This window comes from Bos javanicus, chromosome 19 (assembly GCF_032452875.1).
Source record: "Bos javanicus breed banteng chromosome 19, ARS-OSU_banteng_1.0, whole genome shotgun sequence".
NCBI lineage: Eukaryota > Metazoa > Chordata > Mammalia > Artiodactyla > Bovidae > Bos > Bos javanicus.
Genome location: NC_083886.1, coordinates 16,189,052 through 16,208,539, shown reverse-complemented (window position 1 = coordinate 16,208,539; position 19,488 = coordinate 16,189,052). Strand labels below are relative to the sequence as shown.

Genomic DNA, 19,488 nt, shown 5'->3' with positions numbered 1-19,488 from the left:
ATACAGGGATCGAGGAGAAATTAACTATATAAGCCTGCAACGAGGGCGGGGTAGGCATGCAGTTGTTAGTGCTCAACCCTTAGCCAGAGGTCCCACTCCACTAGCAGTCAGCCTCACAGTGGTCCTGTCAGCAGAGAGTGTGGTGAGAGGTGGATCACGGCCTTCTCCCCAGGGCCCGCCACACCCTCCAGCCTCAGGACTAGAAGGTGAGTGGGGGTCCCAGGGACACGGTGAGAGCTGTATCTTGCAGAGCTCCAGAGCCCTCACCAGGGCCACCCACTAGCCAGGCCCAGGCCCTGGTGAAAAGACCCAGACCAGGTACTTGATGAATACTCCCAGGCAGGGTAACTGGCCTGCACAGGCAGTCCTCCTCTTAGCCAGGGCCTGGGCGTGGGAAAGTGAAAGCCGAGTCTTGGGACCTTGCCCTTTCTTGTCAGAACAGAGAATAACATTTGTTTTGGTGGAGGTCTATAAGGACACTGTGATCTGACCATGACCTGGTACTGAGAAGTTTGCAATAACTAACCACACCCCTCCCCTCACCTTTCCTATAAAAGGGCTTTGCTGAAAGCTTTCTGGGAGTTCAGGGTTTTTAAGGCATGAGCCACCCATCTCCTTGCATGGCCCTGCAATAAACCTCTCTCTGGTATTGTTTGGCCTCACTGTGTCAGGCACACAGACCTAACATTTGGTAACAAGACTTAATGTCTACTCAAGAAGGAGAAAATGATAGTCTTCTCCCCTCCCCACTCTTTCTTTGATTACAAAAATGTAGCCCTCTTTATTCTTGGGGTTGCACTCCCTTGCCTGCCCACTAGTATCTCTCACAAGCATCCTATGCTAATACACTTACTCTTTGCCAACTGCTTTGCCTCATGTTGACTTCTTTCTGTGAGGAGATAAAACCTGAGCTTCAATAAGTCTGACACCAGATGAGCTGTTTTAACTGAAAGACAGTGGGCTTGAATCCCCTCCTGAACCAGGGATCCGGGGTTCAAATTCTAATCTGAGGTGCAACTGGGTTCCAGTCCTATTTGAGAAGGAGTGTGGCTTTAGAGCCTGCTCCAGACACTCAGAACTCTTTCAGACACATATACAAAGCACTAAATAAAATATACAATGTTAGGAACTAAATGGTTTGAAAACAGTAATGATTTTAAGGCAGTTTATAGAACACTCCTTTGATCTTTTGTGAGAAAAGACAAAGACTCAATCCCTTAATCTATGTCAAAGAAAACAGTCAAGGTTGACATTTAAGGAGAGACTGCAGGATTTTTAAACTGTGGTTGTAGTTTTAAATACATATTATATATCGCATTAGACTAAGTCTTGTCTTGTAAAAATCATGGCTTAAGGAATAAGAAAAATTAGCAATTCCCCAAATTCAGATAATATAAAGATTTTTAAAATCTTAAACTTAAAAAATTCACTCTCAAGGTTTCAATGAGCCTTTTCCAAACATATTTATGTGCTCTTGCAGCCTATTGAACTTCTGCTCCAGAAAATATAAAGGTCGACCACGATGGGCCTCTCCTCCAACTCATGGGCCTTCCGGCTCCTCAAATGGGCAGAAGATGTGAGGTCCAGGTAGCGGCCCCATGGAGGCCAGACCCAGGGGCGGGTTTCAAGGCCACCTCCTGAGCCCCGGCTTTCTGAAATGGGACGTGGGTCTGGACATGGATGACCAGCGGGCACAGAAGACCCTTAAGTGTCTGCTCCGCAGCACTGCACCGAGGCCTCCAGGTCCTAGTATTTCAACCTGAAAGTCAACTTCGAGCTGTGCTTTGGACCGACCCTCCAGGCCAAGTGAACAGGACCACCAGGGAAGTCCCTGTGTGGACATGTCTTGAACCTCTTTGGGTAAAAACCAAGAAGTGAGCTGCAGGACTTTTCAGTGCCCACTACAAAGAGGGCACTCAAAAAAGCAAGAGAGTTCCAGAAAAAATATCTACTTCTGCTTTATTGACTACGCCAAAGCCTTTGACTGTGTGGATCACAACAAACTGGAAAATTCTTAAAGAGATGGGAATATCAGACCACCTTACCTGCCTCATGAGAAACCTGTATGCAGGTCAAGTAGCAACAGTTAGAACTGGACATGGAACAACAGACTGGTTCTAAATTGGAAAAGGAGTATGTTAAGGCTGTATATTGTCACCCTGCTCATTTAACTTATATGCAGAGTACATCATGCAAAATGCCAGGCTGGATGAAGCACAAGCTGCCATCAAGATTGCTGGGAGAAATATAACCTCAGATATGCAGATGACACCACCCTCATGGCAGAAAGCTAAGAAGAACTAAAGAGCCTCTTGATGAAAGTGAAAGAGGAGAGTGAAAAAGTTGGCTTAAAACTCAACATTCAAAAAACCAAGATCATGTCACCTGGTCCCATCACTTCATGGCAAATTGATGGGGAAACAACGGAAACAGTGAGAGACTTTGTTTTCTTTGGCTCCAAAATCACTTCAGATGGTGACTGCAGCCATGAGATTAAAAGATGCTTGCTCCTTGGGAGAAAAGCTATGACCAACCTAGACAGCATATTAAAAAGCAGAGACATTACTTTGCCAATAAAGGTCCATCTAGTCAAAGCTATGGTTTTTCCAGTAGTCATATATGGATGTGAGAGTTGGACTATAAAGAAAGCTGAGTGCCAAAGAATTGATGCTTTTGAACTGTGCTTTTGAAGACTCTTGAGAGTCCCTTGGACTGCAAGGAGATCAAACCAGTCAATCCTAAAGGAAATCAGTCCTGAATATTCATCATAAGGACTGGTGCTGAAGCTGAAACTCCAGTACTTTGGCCACCTGCTGGGAAGAACTGCCCCTTCGGAAAAGACTCTAATGCTGGGAAAGATTGAAAGCAGGAGGAGAAGGTGATGACAGAAGATGAGATGGTGGGATGGCATCACTGACTCAATGGACATGAGTTTGAGCGAGCTCTGGGAGTTGGTGATGGACAGGGAGGCCCTGTGTGTCCATGGGGTCGCAAAGAGTTGGACATGACTGAGCAACTGAACTGAACTGAACAAAGAGGAAAGCTTCGTGGTTGGTTGGTTTCTCTGAATTTTGGACATGCAGCTCTAATCTACATTCTGGTGACCCGTAAGGCTGTCCAGAGAGCAGGACTCTGTAGCAAGACCAAAGCAAGGATGCCTGGCCATTTTCACATGATGACCCAACAGACCCAATGGGAATGAAAGTCTCTGTAGAAGACAGAGTTCTAAAGAAAGCCTCTAACAAGCCCCAATAACAATCCCTGTAGTTTTGGAGGAAGACCACGCTCACTTCTGCCAGCTAGTGTTGTCCATGTGCATTCAGTCTCTGGCTTCCCACAGAGTCCTGTTGAGATTGAATCTCAGACCATGGGGCACCAAGTAACTGTGTAAACTGACATCCCATCACATCCTAGGGGTCATCTGATGCACTGAGTCACACAGTGAAAGTACAGAGTAGAATTCCATCGTGAAATGGAACTCATCTATATAAGACTGGCCACAAGCGGGTCTGCAAGACCAAAACAAGTTATAAAAGCAGGAAACTCAGACTCCCATAGCATCTCCATCCACTATCTCACTGGCTTTCCCTCCACTCACAGCACTACCTTCAACCAGAATGGATGGTTGCTGCCCTCTGCCCGACTCGGGTAACCCTGCAAGACAATGCCAGAGGGAACCTCTCTAGGTCAGCAAACAATCATTGGGGTGGGATGAGAGCTGTTCCAGGACTAAGACCCTACAGGAATAAAAGTTTAACCCCAAGAGGTAAAGACTCCCATCCCACCGAGGTGGGCAGAACTTGGAGGAGTTGATGGGAGAAGGAAGGCTGCTATAATTACCACCCAAGGCCTAAGGTCAGCTCCAGAAGTGGCTCAGCAGCAGCCAGGTTTTGTGCTAATTGATGTTTCTCTCTCCCCCACCCCTTCTGATGAGAAGATTGATGATTGATGACATTTTTGGTTTCAGATGAACATTTGACTGAATAGACACCATGGTATGGTAACTTTATTTACTATGTTGGGGACATTAACCCTTCAACCACAGGAAGGATAAGAGTAGATGCTTGGGAGGGTGAGAAGATGTGTTGTGAACATCTTCCCTCTGGGATCCATTCTCTATCCTGTTCTGGACCCCAAGAGGCTGACTGGATGCTTTCATCACCTGAATTCTGGTTGATTTTGTCCACGGGGACAATGACTGAAAATTAGCAGGAAGGAGGAGAGTAAAGCGAGGCTTAAAAAAAACAAAACAAAACAAAAAAAACTGCCCATTTTACAACCATATTTTGCTCTGCCATTTTTTATAGCCCTTTGCTCGCATATTCGAGTTTGCGTCTGCCACAGGATTCCCAGCACCTGGAACAGCTAGTTTCACACACAGGCATGGTTTCTTCTTAGACGGGAGGCCTTCCAATCAGTTATCATCCTTCTGAATATACAGATGTGTTTCCATCCTGGAGGCTGGAGAGAGCATAAGAGTCTGTGCAACAGTTGTCCCAGCCCCCCTTAGAGGGATCTCAGACGTGACCTCCCTTGGAGTGATCTCAAATGTGACCTCCCTTCCCAAGTTTGGAGCAGATGTCACTGTCCAACCTGATGTGTTCATCCAGCCCCTCAAATGCCTTGTTGCTCTGGACCGTACCCTTTACTTCCTCACTTCTTTCAGGAGCTTTGTCTGCTGTGCTTATTAAAAGGTCAACCCCTTGCAGGAGTGATTCTTTTTAAAAAAACCTGGCATAGTTCTGCCACATGGGTCTCCTCATGTTCCAAATACAGTGCACTCTAATCTCTAAAGTGCCATCCACACCCTAAGCCCAGGAAGTCCCCAGTGAGTCACAAGGGATGTTAGGTGGAGAATGTTCTCTGACCTCCTGCACTGCTCTTTGCTTTTGGATATCATCGCAAACCACTCTGGCACACTCTATTCCTGAACGTAAGGGTAAGGAGTGGGGAGGCCCCTGCAATCCAAGTGGCGAGTCAGAAAGTGGACCAAGAAAATCCAGAAAAAATTCCTGGGCAATTTTTGTCCTTTCAGTGATGTTTTTTCCTTCTCATGGTAGTCTCTGTTGTCAATGTGGAAATTCTTAGCTTCATCAATCATGACATGTTGCATCTTTTCAAATGTACTTTTTCATGAAGGTTTTCTGAGTTACTTCCTGGCAGATGTTTTGTGTGTGTGCTTAGTCATTCAATCATGTCCAACTCTCTGAAGCCCCATGGACTGTAAACTGCTAGACTCCTCTGTTCATGGAATTTCACAAGCAAGAATACTGAGCAGGTTGCCATCTCCTTCTCCAGGGGATCTTCCCCACCCAGGGATCGAACCCCATCTCTTGCCTCTCCTGCATTGGCAGGTGGAACATGCTATTAAAAATGCAAGAAGAGCTCTTCCTGCCATCTTTCAGTGCTGCCATAATGGTGTACGAATGTCCCGGTTGATGCTCTCAAGAGGATCAACAATGGCGAAAGGAGAGAGGTAAATGACAGGTTCCAATCAGGCCATGTTCCAAAAATCATCATCAGGTTGCTAACGATGATGAAGCGCAGTTACATTGACAAATTTGAAATCATTGATAATCACAGGGCTGGTAAAATTGTGAACCTCACAGGCAGGCGAAATAAGTGGATCAGCCCCAGATTTGATGTGCAATTCAAAGAGCTAGAAAAGTTACAGAATAACCTGCTCCCATCCTGTCAATTTGGCTTCATTGTTCTGACGATCTCAGCTGACATCATGGACCATGAAAAAACAAGATGAAAACACACAGGAGGGAAAATCTTTGGATTCTTTTTCTAGGGATGTACTACGTGTGTGCAAATAAAATGCCTTAATGGTTAAAAAAAAAAAATAATAGGAAGATACAAATGCAGGTCTTCCTAATGAAATAAAGAAAGGAGATGATTTTTTAAAATTCTTTAAAAATCAAAGTATAGTTTATTTACAGTATTTTCTTAGTTATACATGTTCAACATAGTAATTCAATTTTTTTTACAAATTATGTTCCATTTGGTATTACAAAATAACGCCTATATTTCTCTGTGTTGTATAATATATACTTGTTGCTTATTTATTTCATACACAGTAGTTTGAACCTCTTAATCCCATGCCCCTTCCCCTCTTTATCCCCACTAGTAACCACTACTTTGTTCTCTGCATCTGTTTTGTTATACACTTGTTTGCTTTATTTCTTAGATTCTACATATATTTGACGAGTCCCTTGGACATCAAGGAGATCAAACCAGTCAATCCTAAAGGAAATCAACCCTGAATATTCATTGGAAGGACTGTAGCTGAAGTTCCAATACTCTGACCACCTGATGCGAAGAGCCAACTCATTGGAGAAGACCCTGATGCTGGGAAAGACTGAAGGCAGGAGAAGAAGGGGATGACAGAAGATGAGATGGTTGGATGGCATCACCGACTCAGTGGTCACAAGTTTGAGCAAACTCCAGAAGATTGTGAAGGACAGGGGAAACCTGGTGTGCCGCCGTCCATTCATGTTGGTGCAGATGGCAGAATTTCCTTCTTCTTGTATGGCTGGGTAGTGTTCCATTGTGTATACGTGGACCACATCTTCTTCATTCATTCATCTATTGATGGACATGTAGGTTGTTTCCTTATCTTGGCTGTTACAAATAATGCTGCTATGAACATCGGGATGCATGTCTTTTTGAATTAGTGTTTTTGTTTTCTTTGGATGTAAATCCAGGAGTGGAACTGCTGAGTCATACAGCAATACATACATACAGTTTTTTTTGAGACGCTGCCATACTGTTTTCCACAACGGCTGCACTAGTTTACATTCCCGCCAACAACGCACGAGTATTCCCTTTTCTCCACGTCCTTGTCAAAATTTGTTATCTGTACTATACTTTTGATGATAGCTATTCCAACAGGTGTGAGGTGATATTTCACTGTGGTTTTAATTTACATTTCTATAATGATTCTGTAATGATTAGTGGGGCTTCCCAGGTGGCACTAGTGGTAAAGAATCCACCTGTCAATGCAGGAGACGTAAGAGATGCAGGTTTGATCCCTGGGTTGGGAAGATCCCCTGGAGTAGGGCATGGCAACCCACTCCAGTATTCTTGCCTGGAGAATTCCATGGATGGAGGAGCCTGGTGGGCTACAGTCCACAGGGTCACAAAGAGTCAGACACGACTGAAGTGGCTGAGCACACATGCAGTGATTAGTGATGCTGAGTATCTTTTCACATGCCAAATAGCCATTTCTATGCCTTCTTTGGAAAAATGTATATTCAGGTCTTCTGCCCTGAAATTAATGTTTACATCTCTTTGGTCTCCTTAAACCTGGAAGAAAGAGAGAAAATCATAGAGTTCATCTGGATACTTTTTAGGTACCTATGACATATCAAGATGTACAGCAAGCAATTGGACACAATAAAAATATTTTGAGCTCAGATAAAAATTATAGCTTTCCCCCATTAAAATGTAATCCAATGAGTGTACTGGTTATCTACTAAAATTTAAGTTTTATTCTGAGATATTGCTATTAATGCACAAAAGTGATATGCAGTAATGAGTAGCATGTGGCAAACCAACATTTCCACTGAGAAGAGTTAGAAAAGGCCATTATCGTACATAAAACATCTGTCTGAAGGCAATTTAAAGCTGAGGAAACCAGCTTTGCTTTGCTTTAGACAAATTGTTGCTGCTGCTGCTGCTAAGTCGCTTCAGTCGTGTCCGACTCTGTGCGACCCCACTGACGGCAGCCCACCAGGCTCCCCTGACTCTGGGATTCTCCAGGCAAGAACACTGGAGTGGGTTGCCATTTCCTTCTCCAATGCATGAAAGTGAAAAGTGAAAGTGAAGACACTCAGTCGTGTCCGACTCTTCGCAACCCCATGGACTGCAGCCCACCAGGCTCCTCCGTCCATGGGATTTTCCAGGCAAGAGTACTGGAGTGGGGTGCCATTGCCTTCTCCGTTAGACAAATTAGAGATTTGCAAATACAAATCAGAGATTAAAAATACTGTCAAAACTTCCCTTGAGTAGCTAAGTCTCTAACTGGATTAAGATAATCATATGTTACTCTGTCGGCCTTGCAAAGGACAGCATGAATCTTCTTGAGAGGAAGACAGTATCACCTAGATCCTCTATACCTTTTTTCATACCATGTCTAGGATTTAACTGAAAATTACCTGGCATGCCAAAATACAGGACTGTATGGCGAAGACCAAGAAGGAAAAAACCATACAACAGAAACAGACCAAAGTTAATCCAAATAATGGAATTACCAGACAAGGATTGAAAAGAGCTATTATTTATGTTCTTAAGAAAGAGAGGAAAAAAGGGAGAAAAAAAATCGTCAAAGAATTGATAGACTCCAGTAGGAATTCTAGAATTGAATTGAAATTAGACATTAACAGATAGGTTTAACAGGAAATTAGACACAGCAAAAGAGAAAACTAGTGAACTGGAAGGCTGATAGCAACCCACTCCAGTGTTCTTGCCTGGAGAATCCCAGGGACGGGGGAGCCTGGTGGGCTGCTGTCTATGGGGTCGCCAAGAGTCGGACACGACTAAAGTGACTTAGCACCAGACTTTAAATATAATCATGTCCCAGCATTTGGTTTTGAAGAAGTGCTCTAATGTCATCTCATTTACATTTTGTTCCAAAATTAATCCATAATCCAAAAAAGCAAGGCCTTTTAAATTAATTCCCTTAATTACTATTCCAGTCTGAGTCTGAGGAAGTAGTAAACCATAAGATATCAAATTGCAAGAGAACGTGGAAAACCAGATGCATAGAGTTGAGCAGTGTGCACCAGGTTATTCAGAAGTGTTTTCACTCATGAGGGCCGGTGCGGTTTCTCAGACTCACCCAGATCTGGCTTTGTCACTTTACATATTTAGAAGCTGAGGCGTACGGGGGATAGAGCTGACTCACTGCAAGTCACAGCTGTGGCAGCTTGGAAACGGTGCTGCTGCTTAAAAAGTGGAATGTAAAGATGAACCATTTCTTCTTTTGAGTAAGGGTTTGCTGCAAATCAGAAATATACCCAGTTGTTACTAAAACAAAAAATACCGTGTTCGAATGAGGATTTTTTTCCTCCCTGGATTGTATTATTTCAAAGTAAATAAATGAGGGTATTTGCCGTTGGCCCAAGTGATAACTATAACACTCAGGATTGATGGAGTAATTAAGAGAAAAAGAGATGTGTATCTGTCACGTGGAAATATTGGCTCATCTGGAAATACAGTAGTTAGCTGTGAAACAGACATGAAATATACTCGTTAATGTTGTTCCCCATAATGCAGTAACACAGCTCACATAGATCTTAAACAATTTAAGGGTTATATACATACGTGTCACTTTGTATATACATACGTGTCACTTTGTATATACATACGTGTCACATTGTGGGTTAGCTGTAAAATCAGAAGAAAGAAAACAAAAATTAAAAGAATAGATATTGGTGAGGCTTTTCTTTTTAAGAGCCAAGTCTCTTAATTATAACCATTTACTGTTGCTTTAGCTTTACTGCAGTGATTTTCAAAGGTTAATTATTCAAGATTTTTTTGTACTTACTGTAATAACTTGATATTTTAAAATCATCTTGTTTATATAAAACTTTTTATATACCACTACTATAAATGGAAAGTCATTTTACATAAGCAGATAAAATAAATGTAATGAAAATAAGACATCGCAATTAAAAGTAAGTATTAGTAATAAAAAAAAGGCTGATAAAAATCAATATTTAGATTTAAGCATACATAGAGAAAAAGTTGTTTATAAAATTTTTCTGGAGAAGGAAATGGCAACCCACTCCAGTGTTCTTGCCTGGAGAATCCTAGGGACGGGGGCGCCTGGTGGGCTGCCGTCTCTGGGGTTGCACAGAGTCGGACACGACTGAACCTACTTAGCAGCAGCAGTAGCAGAGAAAAAGAGTGAAAATTCAGATTAAAAAATAGTCATATGGTACACAACAAAAACGTCAAATGTTTACACAACATGGAGAGATGTGAGAAAGTATAAGAGCAATATTTTCTTTAAGAGATAACTTTTGAAAAATTCCAAAGCTGACAAGACAGAAAAAGCTGTACACTTGACATTCTGTGAATCCCAAGCAGGATGAATAGAAACAAAAATATACATAGGCACAGCATATCAAACTGTTAAACATCAAAGACAAAAAAAATCTTAAGATGAATAAAAAAGGGCACATTACTTTCACAGTAGTAACAGAAAATATTCTGTTGACTTTTAAAATTTTTCATTTTATGTTGGACCATGGTTGATTCACAATTTTGTGTTAGTTTCAGATATACAGCAAAATGATTCAGTTATACATGTATCTTCTTTTTATTCTGTTGACTTTTTAGATAGAATTGGCATATAACATTATATTAGTGGCTGGTATACAAGACAGTGATCAGATATTTCTGTATATTGCAAAGTGATCACCCCTGGACAGTAAGTCTAGTTGACATCCATCACCATATATTATTACAACATTTTTTTCCTTGTGAAAACTTTTAAGATTTATTCTCTTAACAACCTTCAAATATGCAATAGACTATTACCATAGTTGGGCTTCTCTGGTAGCTCAGCTGGTAAAGAATCCACCTGCAATGCAGGACACCCGGGTTCGATTCCTGAGTTGGGAAGATCCAGGAATTTGAAGGAGAAGGGATAGGCTACCCACTTCAGTATTCTTGGATTTCCCTGGTGACTCAACCGGTAAAGAATCCACCTGCAATGTGGGAAACCTGGGTTCAGTCCCTGGGTTGGGAAGATCCCCTGGAGAAGGGAACAGCTACCCACTCCAGTATTCTGACGTGGAGAATTCCATGAACTGCATAGTCTGTGGGGTCACAAAGAGTTGGACAGAACTGAGCAATTTTCACTTTCATTACCATAGTCACCATGCTGTACATAACATCCCATGATTTATTCATTTTACAGTTGGAATTTTGTGCTTTTTAACTTACTTTATCCATTTTGCAACCCCATCCCCACCCCTATTCCTTGTATTCATGAGCTTGGGAGCTTTTTTGGTTGGTTGGTTTTTGTCTTCATATTCCACATATAAGTGAGATCACATAATATTTGTTTTTCTTTGTCTTGTTTCACTTAACATTATGCCCTAAAAATCCACCCCTATTGTCAAAAATGGCAAAATTTCCTTCTCTTTCTATGATTGAATAATGTTTCATTGTGTGTGTTTAATGGCTATACAGAATATAGGAACATAAGTTTCTTCCATATCTTGGTTATTGTAAATAATGCTGCAATAAACATAGGGGTACATGCATCTTGCAGTTAGTACTTTTTATTTTCCTGTGAATAAACACCCAGAAGTGAACCTGTGGGATCATATGGTCATTCTACTTTTAATTTTTTTTTAAGAACTTCCACACTACTTTCCATAGTGGTTGCACAAATTTATATTCCCAACAGTGCACAAGGGTTGCTTTTCCTTCAATCCTCACTAAGACTTGCTATTTCTTGTCTTTTTGATGATAGCCATTCTAACAAGTGGAGAAGGCAATGGCACCCCACTCCAGTGTGCTTGCCTGGAGAATCCCAGGGACGGGGGAGCCTGGTGGGCTGCCGTCTATGGGGTTGCACAGAGTCGGACATGACTGAAGCGACTTAGCAGCATTCTAACAAGTATGAGATGATATCTCATTGTGGTTTTGATTTTCATTTCCCTAATGATTAGTGATGTTAAAGCACTTTTTCATGTACTTTTTATTATTTGTATGTCTTCTTCAGAAAAATGTCTATTCAGATTCTGTGCCATTTTAAAATTAGATTGTTTTATTTTGTTGTTATTGAGTTGAATGAATTCTTTATATACTTTGGATGTTAACCCCTTATGAGACACATGATTTGCAAATGTATTCTCCTATTTGGTATGTTGCCTTTTAATTTTATTGATGATTTGATTTGTTTTACACAAGGTTTTAAGTTTGATGTGATCTTGTTTATTTATTTTTGCTTTTGTTATCTGTGCCTTTGTTGTCAATTCAAAAAAACAAAATAACCAAGACAGATGCTAAGCAGCTTACCACCTATGTTTTCTTCTAGGAGTTTTATGATTTCAGATCTATCATTAAAGCTTTTAATCCATTTTGAGTTAATTTTGTACGTAAGATATGGATTAATGGAACAGGATAGAAATCCAAGAAATAAACCCAAGCACTTGTCAGTTAATCTATGATAAAGGAGGTAAGAATATACAATGGGGGAAAGATAATTTCTTCAATAAGTGGTGCTGGGAAAACTGGACAGCTCCATTTATTAATAAAAGAATGAAATCAGAACATTCTCTATCACCGTTTACAAAAGAATGTCAAAATGTATTAAAGACTTAAATACAAGACTGGAAACCATAAAACTCCTAGAAGGAAACACAGGCAGAATACTCTTTGACACAAGTTGTGGCAATATATATGTTTTTGGATCTATCTCCTAAAGCAAAGAAAATAAAAGCAAAAGAAAGTAAATGGAACGTAGTGAAACTTAAAAGCTTTTGCATAGTAAAGAAAACCATTGACAAAATGAAAAGACAATCTACTGAATAGGAGAAAATATTTCCAAATTATATGACTGATATGGGGTTACAATCCAAAATATTAAGATAGCTCATACAACAACATCAAAAAGCAAGCAACATGATTTAAAAATGTGCAGAAGACCTGAATAGACATTTTTCAGAAAAAAAACCAAAACAAAACAGATGGCCAACAGGCACATGGAAAGAGGTTCAAACACTGTTAATCATCAGAGAAACACAATTTAAAACCACAATGAGATATCACCGTATACTGCCAGAGTGGCTACCATTAAAAAGAACACAAATAAAAAATGTTGGCGAGCATGTGAAAAACAGTAAGGAGCTTTCTCAAAAGACTAAAAAGAGAACTCCCACATCACTAAAAAGAGAAGCCACTCCTGGGTATATATCCAAAAAATGAAAAACTAATTTGAAAAGACATATGAATCCCAATGTTCATAGCAGCATTATTTACAACTGCCAAAATACAGAAGCAACCTAAGTGTCCATCAACAATGAATGGATAAAGAAGTTGTGCTATATATACACAATGGAATGCTGCTGCTGCTGCTGCTAAGTCGCTTCAGTCGTGTCCGACTCTGTGCGACCCCATAGACGGCAGCCCACCAGGCTCCGCCGTCCCTGGGATTCTCCAGGCAAGAACACTGGAGTGGGTTGCCATTTCCTTCTCCAGTGCATGAAAGTGAAAAGTGAAAGTGAAGTTGCTCAGTCATGTCCAACTCTTAGCAACCCCATGGACTGCGGCCCACCAGGCTCCTCCGTCCATGGGATTTTTCAGGCAAGAGTGCTGGAGTGGGGTGCCATTGCCTTCTCCGAGAAATGGAATACTACTCAGCCACAAAAAATGAAACCTGCCTTTTGCAACAACATGGATAAAATAAGTCAGACAGAAAGACAAATACTGTATGATATCACTTATATGTAGAATCTAAAATATAAAGCAAACTAATGAAAATTAGTAACAAAAAAGGAACAGACCCACAGATACAGTGGGGAGAAGGAAGTGGGGGAAGGGAAGAATAGAGTAGGGGATTAAGAGGCACAGACTACTATGTATAAAATAAATAGGTTCCAGGGATTATATTGTACAACACAAGGAATACAGCCAATATTTTACAAAAACTATAAACGAGGTATAACCTTTAAAAATTGTGAATCATATACTTACCAGCAGGGGAGATACCATGAGCATGAAGGTGGTTTTCCCAGGGCAAGGCTCATCCATTGCACTCCAGGTGTGCTGACCCCTGCCATTTCCCCAAACGTGGGGAACTCGGCTGCATAATTTGTAGTAGGGAGGAACTGCGTTCATGCTTCCTCCTGGTAGGTTTTGAAAAACAAACATCTGGGAATTTCCCAGTGGTTCAGCGTTTAAGAATCTGTGCTTCCACTGCAGGGGGCACAGGTTCAATCCTCGGTTCTGGAACTAAGACCCCATATGCCATGTGGTACAGCCGAAAAACAAAACAAAAAACAAAACACTGTGAATCACTGTGTTGTATAGTAAAACTTATATAATATTGTAAATCAACTATTTACATATATACATAAACATTTTAAAAAGGAAGTAATTATTGATAGGTTTGTATTTAGTACCATTTTGCCATTTCCTGCTGTTTTGTGGCTCGTCTGTTTCTTTTTTCTTCTCTCACTCACTTGCTTTGTGATTTGATGACTTTCTGTAGTAGTATGCTTAGATTCTTATCCCTTTATCTTTTGGAGTGGAAATGGCAATCCACTCCAGTATTCTTGCCTGGAGAATTCCATGGACAGGGGAGCCTGGCAGGCTACAGTCCATGGGGTTGCAAAGAGTTAGACATGACTGAGCGGCTATTATTTATACTTTCATATGTTTTCCTATTACAGATCTCCCTCGACTTGTGATGGTTTTATGTCCCAATAAACCCATCATAAGTTGAAAATATTTTAAGTCAAATCTGCATGTAATACAACTAACTTACTGAACATCATAGCTCAGTCTAGCCTACCTTAAATCAGCTCAGAACAGTTACACTGGCTTACAGTTAGGCAAACTCATTTAACACAAAGCTTATTTTTAAATTAAAATGTTGAATATATCATTTAATTTATTGATCACTGTACTGAAAGTGAAAAACAAAATGGTTGTATGGATATTTACCATCAAAGCAGACAGCTGAAAGCACAGCAGGCCTGAAGAATGTTTGAAACATTGAACTAAAATTAATCGCAGGATGATATTGATGCTACAGTGATAATTCTCTCTCGATAAGGCTTGAGGATAGCAGGAGGCACTGGGGCATCTACACCAGCTGATGGTTTAGTAGGCACAATATTCTTTAGGAAGACTTCAAGCTCTGATTGTACAGCTTGTTTTGCCTGCAACATTCTCTTGTGCGTAGAATAAGACAGTTCAAAAACCAGTTTTCAAACAATGCGAATATCATCCAGGCTTCCCTGTTATGGCAACAATAAATGGGAAGTATATGCTTTTTTGAGCAGGCTCTGGGAGTTGGTGATGGACAGGGAAGCCTGGTGTGCCACAGTCCATGGGGTGGCAAAGAGTCGGACACGACTGAGCGACTGAACTGAATTGAACTGAACCTATATGCTTTCTCGTATTCCTGTGTGCTCTAGGGTTTTCCAAGTGGTAGATTAAGAAAGGCTTCAACTTGAACCTTACAACATCTGTGTCCCAAAGCAGCATTATATAGTCTTTGGAAGCCTTGAATCCATTGTCTTGGACTTTTGATGAATGTACGTATGCTCTGGCATATGTTTTCAGAACAAGTTGATTTCATCAACATTACATACGTGTTCTGGCAAATACTTCTCATCCACAATTATTCTACGCAGCTCTTCCTTAAACACTTCGGCACTTCCTTAAACACTTTGGTATCAGCAACCTGCTGCCTCACCACCAATGTTCACATTATGAAAATAACAACGCCACTTGAAACACCGGATATTAACTCACTATAAACATTCGCATATGTGTAAGATCGTCAGCATACTCTTTAAGTGTATGGAAAAAAACTTGCCTCAGTAGACTATGTGGTATGCGCTTCTGTATCTGATCTTCCATTCTAGTGTCGAGAAATTTTCCCATATCATCGATTAGCCCAGGTAATTTCTTCGCAAAGACAGTGGATTTAACCAATGCTGACAATTTCACTGTATCACCGATTCACTTATCCTTTAAGATGGTCGAGATCATCAATTGCAAAAGTCCGAACTCACACGTAATGGCCATTACTGAATTGCCACTTTGATGCAGGGAAATCGAGTTTCATCTCAAGAGTAATTGCTTTCCTCTTCTTCACATCAGAAGCAGGAAGCAACACAATACACTATAGAGCGCTGGTTATTTACCCTCGTGACTACATGGCTGACTGGGAGTTGTGGCTCACTGCCAGTGCCCGGCATCATACAAAAATACTGTATCGCATATGGCTAGCTCAGGAAAAAATCAAAATTCAAAATTCGAAGTATAGTTTCTACTGAATGCGAATTGCTCCCGTACCATCGTAAAGTCAAGAAATCCTAAGTCGAACCATTTTAAGACAGAGACATCTGTACTAATTAGCACCCTTTGATTTCAGCTTAAGTCCTTGTCACCAGCAGTCTAGTGGTGATGAACTTCTTTACATTTTGTTTGTCTGGAAGACTCTCCATATCATCTTCAATTCTGCATGTTAAAGCGACTATTCTGCTGAGTTCTTAAGGATGTCAGCTGGGCAGTTAGAAAAGTCATAACTTCTCCAAGTGAACAGTGTAAAAGTAGTCCAAGAAGATTCAGAGAATTTTGTGGGGAGGGGGAAAAATTTTGGATTCTTCATTTCCTTATAAAGACTGTAAACATCATCAATTATAATCTTTTCTAAGTTACAAAGGTTTTCTGGGTACGTCTTGGAAATTTCCATTGTTGTTGTTAAAAGTATTGAAAGTTTTCATAACTTAAAAGTGGAAGAAAACTTATCCATGAACTATGCACAGAGTAAATTACTCTGTGCACAGAGTAATTAACAAATTAACTTTCCTAATAACTTTTAAAGGGGCTTCCCAGAGGGCTCAGTGGTAAAGAATCTGCCTGCCAAGCAGGAGATGCAGGTTTCATCCGTGGGTTGGGAAGATCCCCTGGAGAAGGAAATGGCAACCCACTCCAGTATTCTTGCCTGGGAAATCCCACAGACAGAGGAGCCTGGTGGGCTACAGTTCATGGGGTTGCAAAAGTATCGGGCACAATTTAGAGACTAAACAACAACAAAAAGTCTTGAGTAACACCTATGAAAACCATTTAGAAAGAAATAAATTGAAAATTAAATTAGACTTTCCAAGATCCTATCAAGTTGTTTTCTTTGTAAAGCTTTTTAGAGGTATATTTTCACATTATTTGAGAACAACATTGACGACATAATGAAAAACATCTTTGTAGCCTGGTCTACTTTTAATGATTCAGATGAGCTTCGTGCAAGATTTTCTTGGGCTCCAAAATCACTGCAGATGGTGACTGTAGCCATGAGATTAAAAGACGCTTGCTCCTTGGAAGAAAAGCTACGACAAACCAAGACAGCATATTAAAAAGCTTTGCCGACAAAGGTCCATCCAGTCAAAGCTATGGTTTTTCCAGTAGTCATGTATGGATGTGAGAATTGGACCATAAAGAAAGCTGAGCGCTGAAGAATTGATGCTTTTGAACTGTGGTGCTGGAGAAGACTCTTGAGAGTCCCTTGGACTGGAAGGAGATCCAACCAGTCCATCCTAAAGGAGATTAGTCCCGAATATTCATTGGAAGGACTGGTGCTGAAGCTAAATACTTTGGCCGCCTGATACAAAGAGCTGACTCATGAGAAAAGAACCTGTTGCTGGGAAAGATTGAAGGCAGGACGAGAAGGGGACGACAGAGGATGAGATGATTGAATGGCATCACCAACTCGATAGACATGAGTTTGAGCAAGCTCTGAGAGATGGTAAAGGACAGGGAAGCCAGCGTGCTGCAGTCTGTGGGGTTGCAAAGAGTCGGACACAACTGAGCAACTGAACTGAACTGGATGATATTTAAACAACCTTTTGTCATTCCTCAGAAAGTAATCCATGCTGATTGCTCAAGAGGTGTTGAAAAATCTCAGAATCAAATTTATCACTTAAAGTTCCAAGTCTCTTCAAGACTATGAAAAGGGCCTTCTTTAAATCGTTCATTGTTTGACTGGTTATGAGGGTGTAGGACTTAGGGTAGATGGCAGATAAGCTTGAATCATGAAGAAGTCTCGCACTGCCTTCAGTTAATGTAGAAGATTCTTCACTGCAGTAGATCTTTGTCATGACACACACTTTCCCAGTGTAGCCACCAATTTTTACCAGTTTCTTCTTTAAAGTTAAGGCAGTTTGTATAGAATAGCCTTTTGGTTCCTCATTCAGTTCCCTGAGGAAGGTGTATAAGACTGGTGGACGGTCTTGGGAAATTAGAAGTGCATCACAGATGACGCTCTGGTTCTCTTGCAAGTCCAGATCCAAAGACCAACTCTTAGAAAAGATCAATGTACCTTGATGAACAGAGCCCATCTCTTTACATATCAACTGTGCAAGTCCTTCATGTTGTGAGAACAGTCTCTTGTAGAGGATTTCTGGGATATATGTCACCTTTTCTGATGGCACTAGGTATGAAAATAATTATAATAAATTTTTAAATACTGGAAGCTTCCAATTCCAACCATGACAAAGTAGCTTGTACCAGACCAACCCCTCCCACCAAACACAACTACGAAAGTTGTATAAAATATAAAAACAGAAATTTAAAGAACTAGAGAGCAACCAACACAAGCAGGACTTAAAGGGTCACAATATTTGATGGAAACACAGAAAGTAGCACCACATTCATCCCAGCTTTTTGCCTGAGGATATTTTCCATATCATGTCATGGGTAAATACAGCCCAAGCATAAATCTCCAGTTTTATTAGGCTGAGGAAAAAGAGACTGGCATTCGGGGCTACCAGAGGAACTATAATTCGAAAGGGAAAATCTAAGATAAAACTGCAGAAAAGCAGTCAAACTCTACATTCACATTTCCTTCAACTCACTTGGCAGATACAGGGTGAGAAAACCCAGAAGAAATTGTTAGTGGGAGGTTAAAAAGAGCTGAACCTGAGTTTTATCAACCTCATGGTGGTAGGGTGACTTAGACCGGAATTCGAGTCCCTGAAAAGTGGAAGGCCCGTGGTAAACACCTCAGACTTTGAGTTGAGACTCAAGAAGAGCCATGACCTAGTAATGGTAAGGGCAAAATTTAAAGATATTCTTTCTAGAAAAGCATAAAACAAATCTTAAAACAAAGAATCAAGGTTATCACTGGTACTCTATCTACCTGCAGAAAGAAATACAATCCCCTTTGGAGGAATGTAGCATCTTCCAGAGCCTCTGTAGTTTTTTCCTTTTATTTTAATTGGAGGATAATTGCTTTACAACGTCGTGTTGGTTTCTGCCACACAGCAACATGAGTCAGCCATAGTATACACATGTCCCCTCCCTCTTGAACCTCCCTGCACCTCCACCCCATCCCTCCCCTCTGGGTTGTCACAGAGCACTGGGTGGAGCTCCCTGGGTTATACAACAACTTCCTACTTGCTGTCTTATTGTACATACAGTAATATATATGTTTCAGTTCTGGTCTCTCAATTTGTCCCACCCTCTCTTTCCCCTACTGTGTCTAGGAAGATGCCACATACCACAGGGCAACTAAGCCCATGCGCCACAACTACTGAGCCCACGCACGCAGGAGCCCCCTGCTGCAACTGAGCCTGTGCGCCACAACCATGGAAGCCCTTGTGCCCTAGAGCCTGCGCTCCACAGCCAGAGAAGCCACTGCAGTGAGAAGGCCCTGTGCTGCAACTAGAGAGCAGCCCCTGCTCACAGCAACTAGAGAAAGCCCATGTGTAGCAACGGAGACCCACACAGCCATAA

General features: G+C 41.1%; 1 protein-coding gene, 1 non-coding gene and 1 pseudogene across 3 annotated transcripts in view; 2 read left to right on the top strand and 1 right to left on the bottom strand.

Moving 5' to 3' along the window:
* The first annotated feature begins 5,425 nt into the window (after positions 1–5,425).
* Positions 5,426–6,709, top strand: LOC133233072 (small ribosomal subunit protein uS8-like; annotated as a pseudogene).
* A 7,002-nt stretch (positions 6,710–13,711) lies between these two features.
* LOC133233163 (U1 spliceosomal RNA) lies at positions 13,712–13,873 on the top strand. Its single transcript, XR_009731638.1, has one exon. It is a non-coding gene; the product is annotated as a U1 spliceosomal RNA (small nuclear RNA).
* A 2,669-nt stretch (positions 13,874–16,542) lies between these two features.
* Positions 16,543–19,488, bottom strand: part of SLFN12 (schlafen family member 12) — a 34,210-nt gene continuing 31,264 nt past the window's right edge. For both annotated transcript variants that reach the window (XM_061390363.1, XM_061390364.1), the window contains one exon: positions 16,543–18,184. In XM_061390363.1, coding sequence (XP_061246347.1) covers positions 17,604–18,184 — 581 coding nt within the window. In that variant the 3' untranslated portion in view covers positions 16,543–17,603. The remainder of the gene's footprint in view (positions 18,185–19,488) is intronic.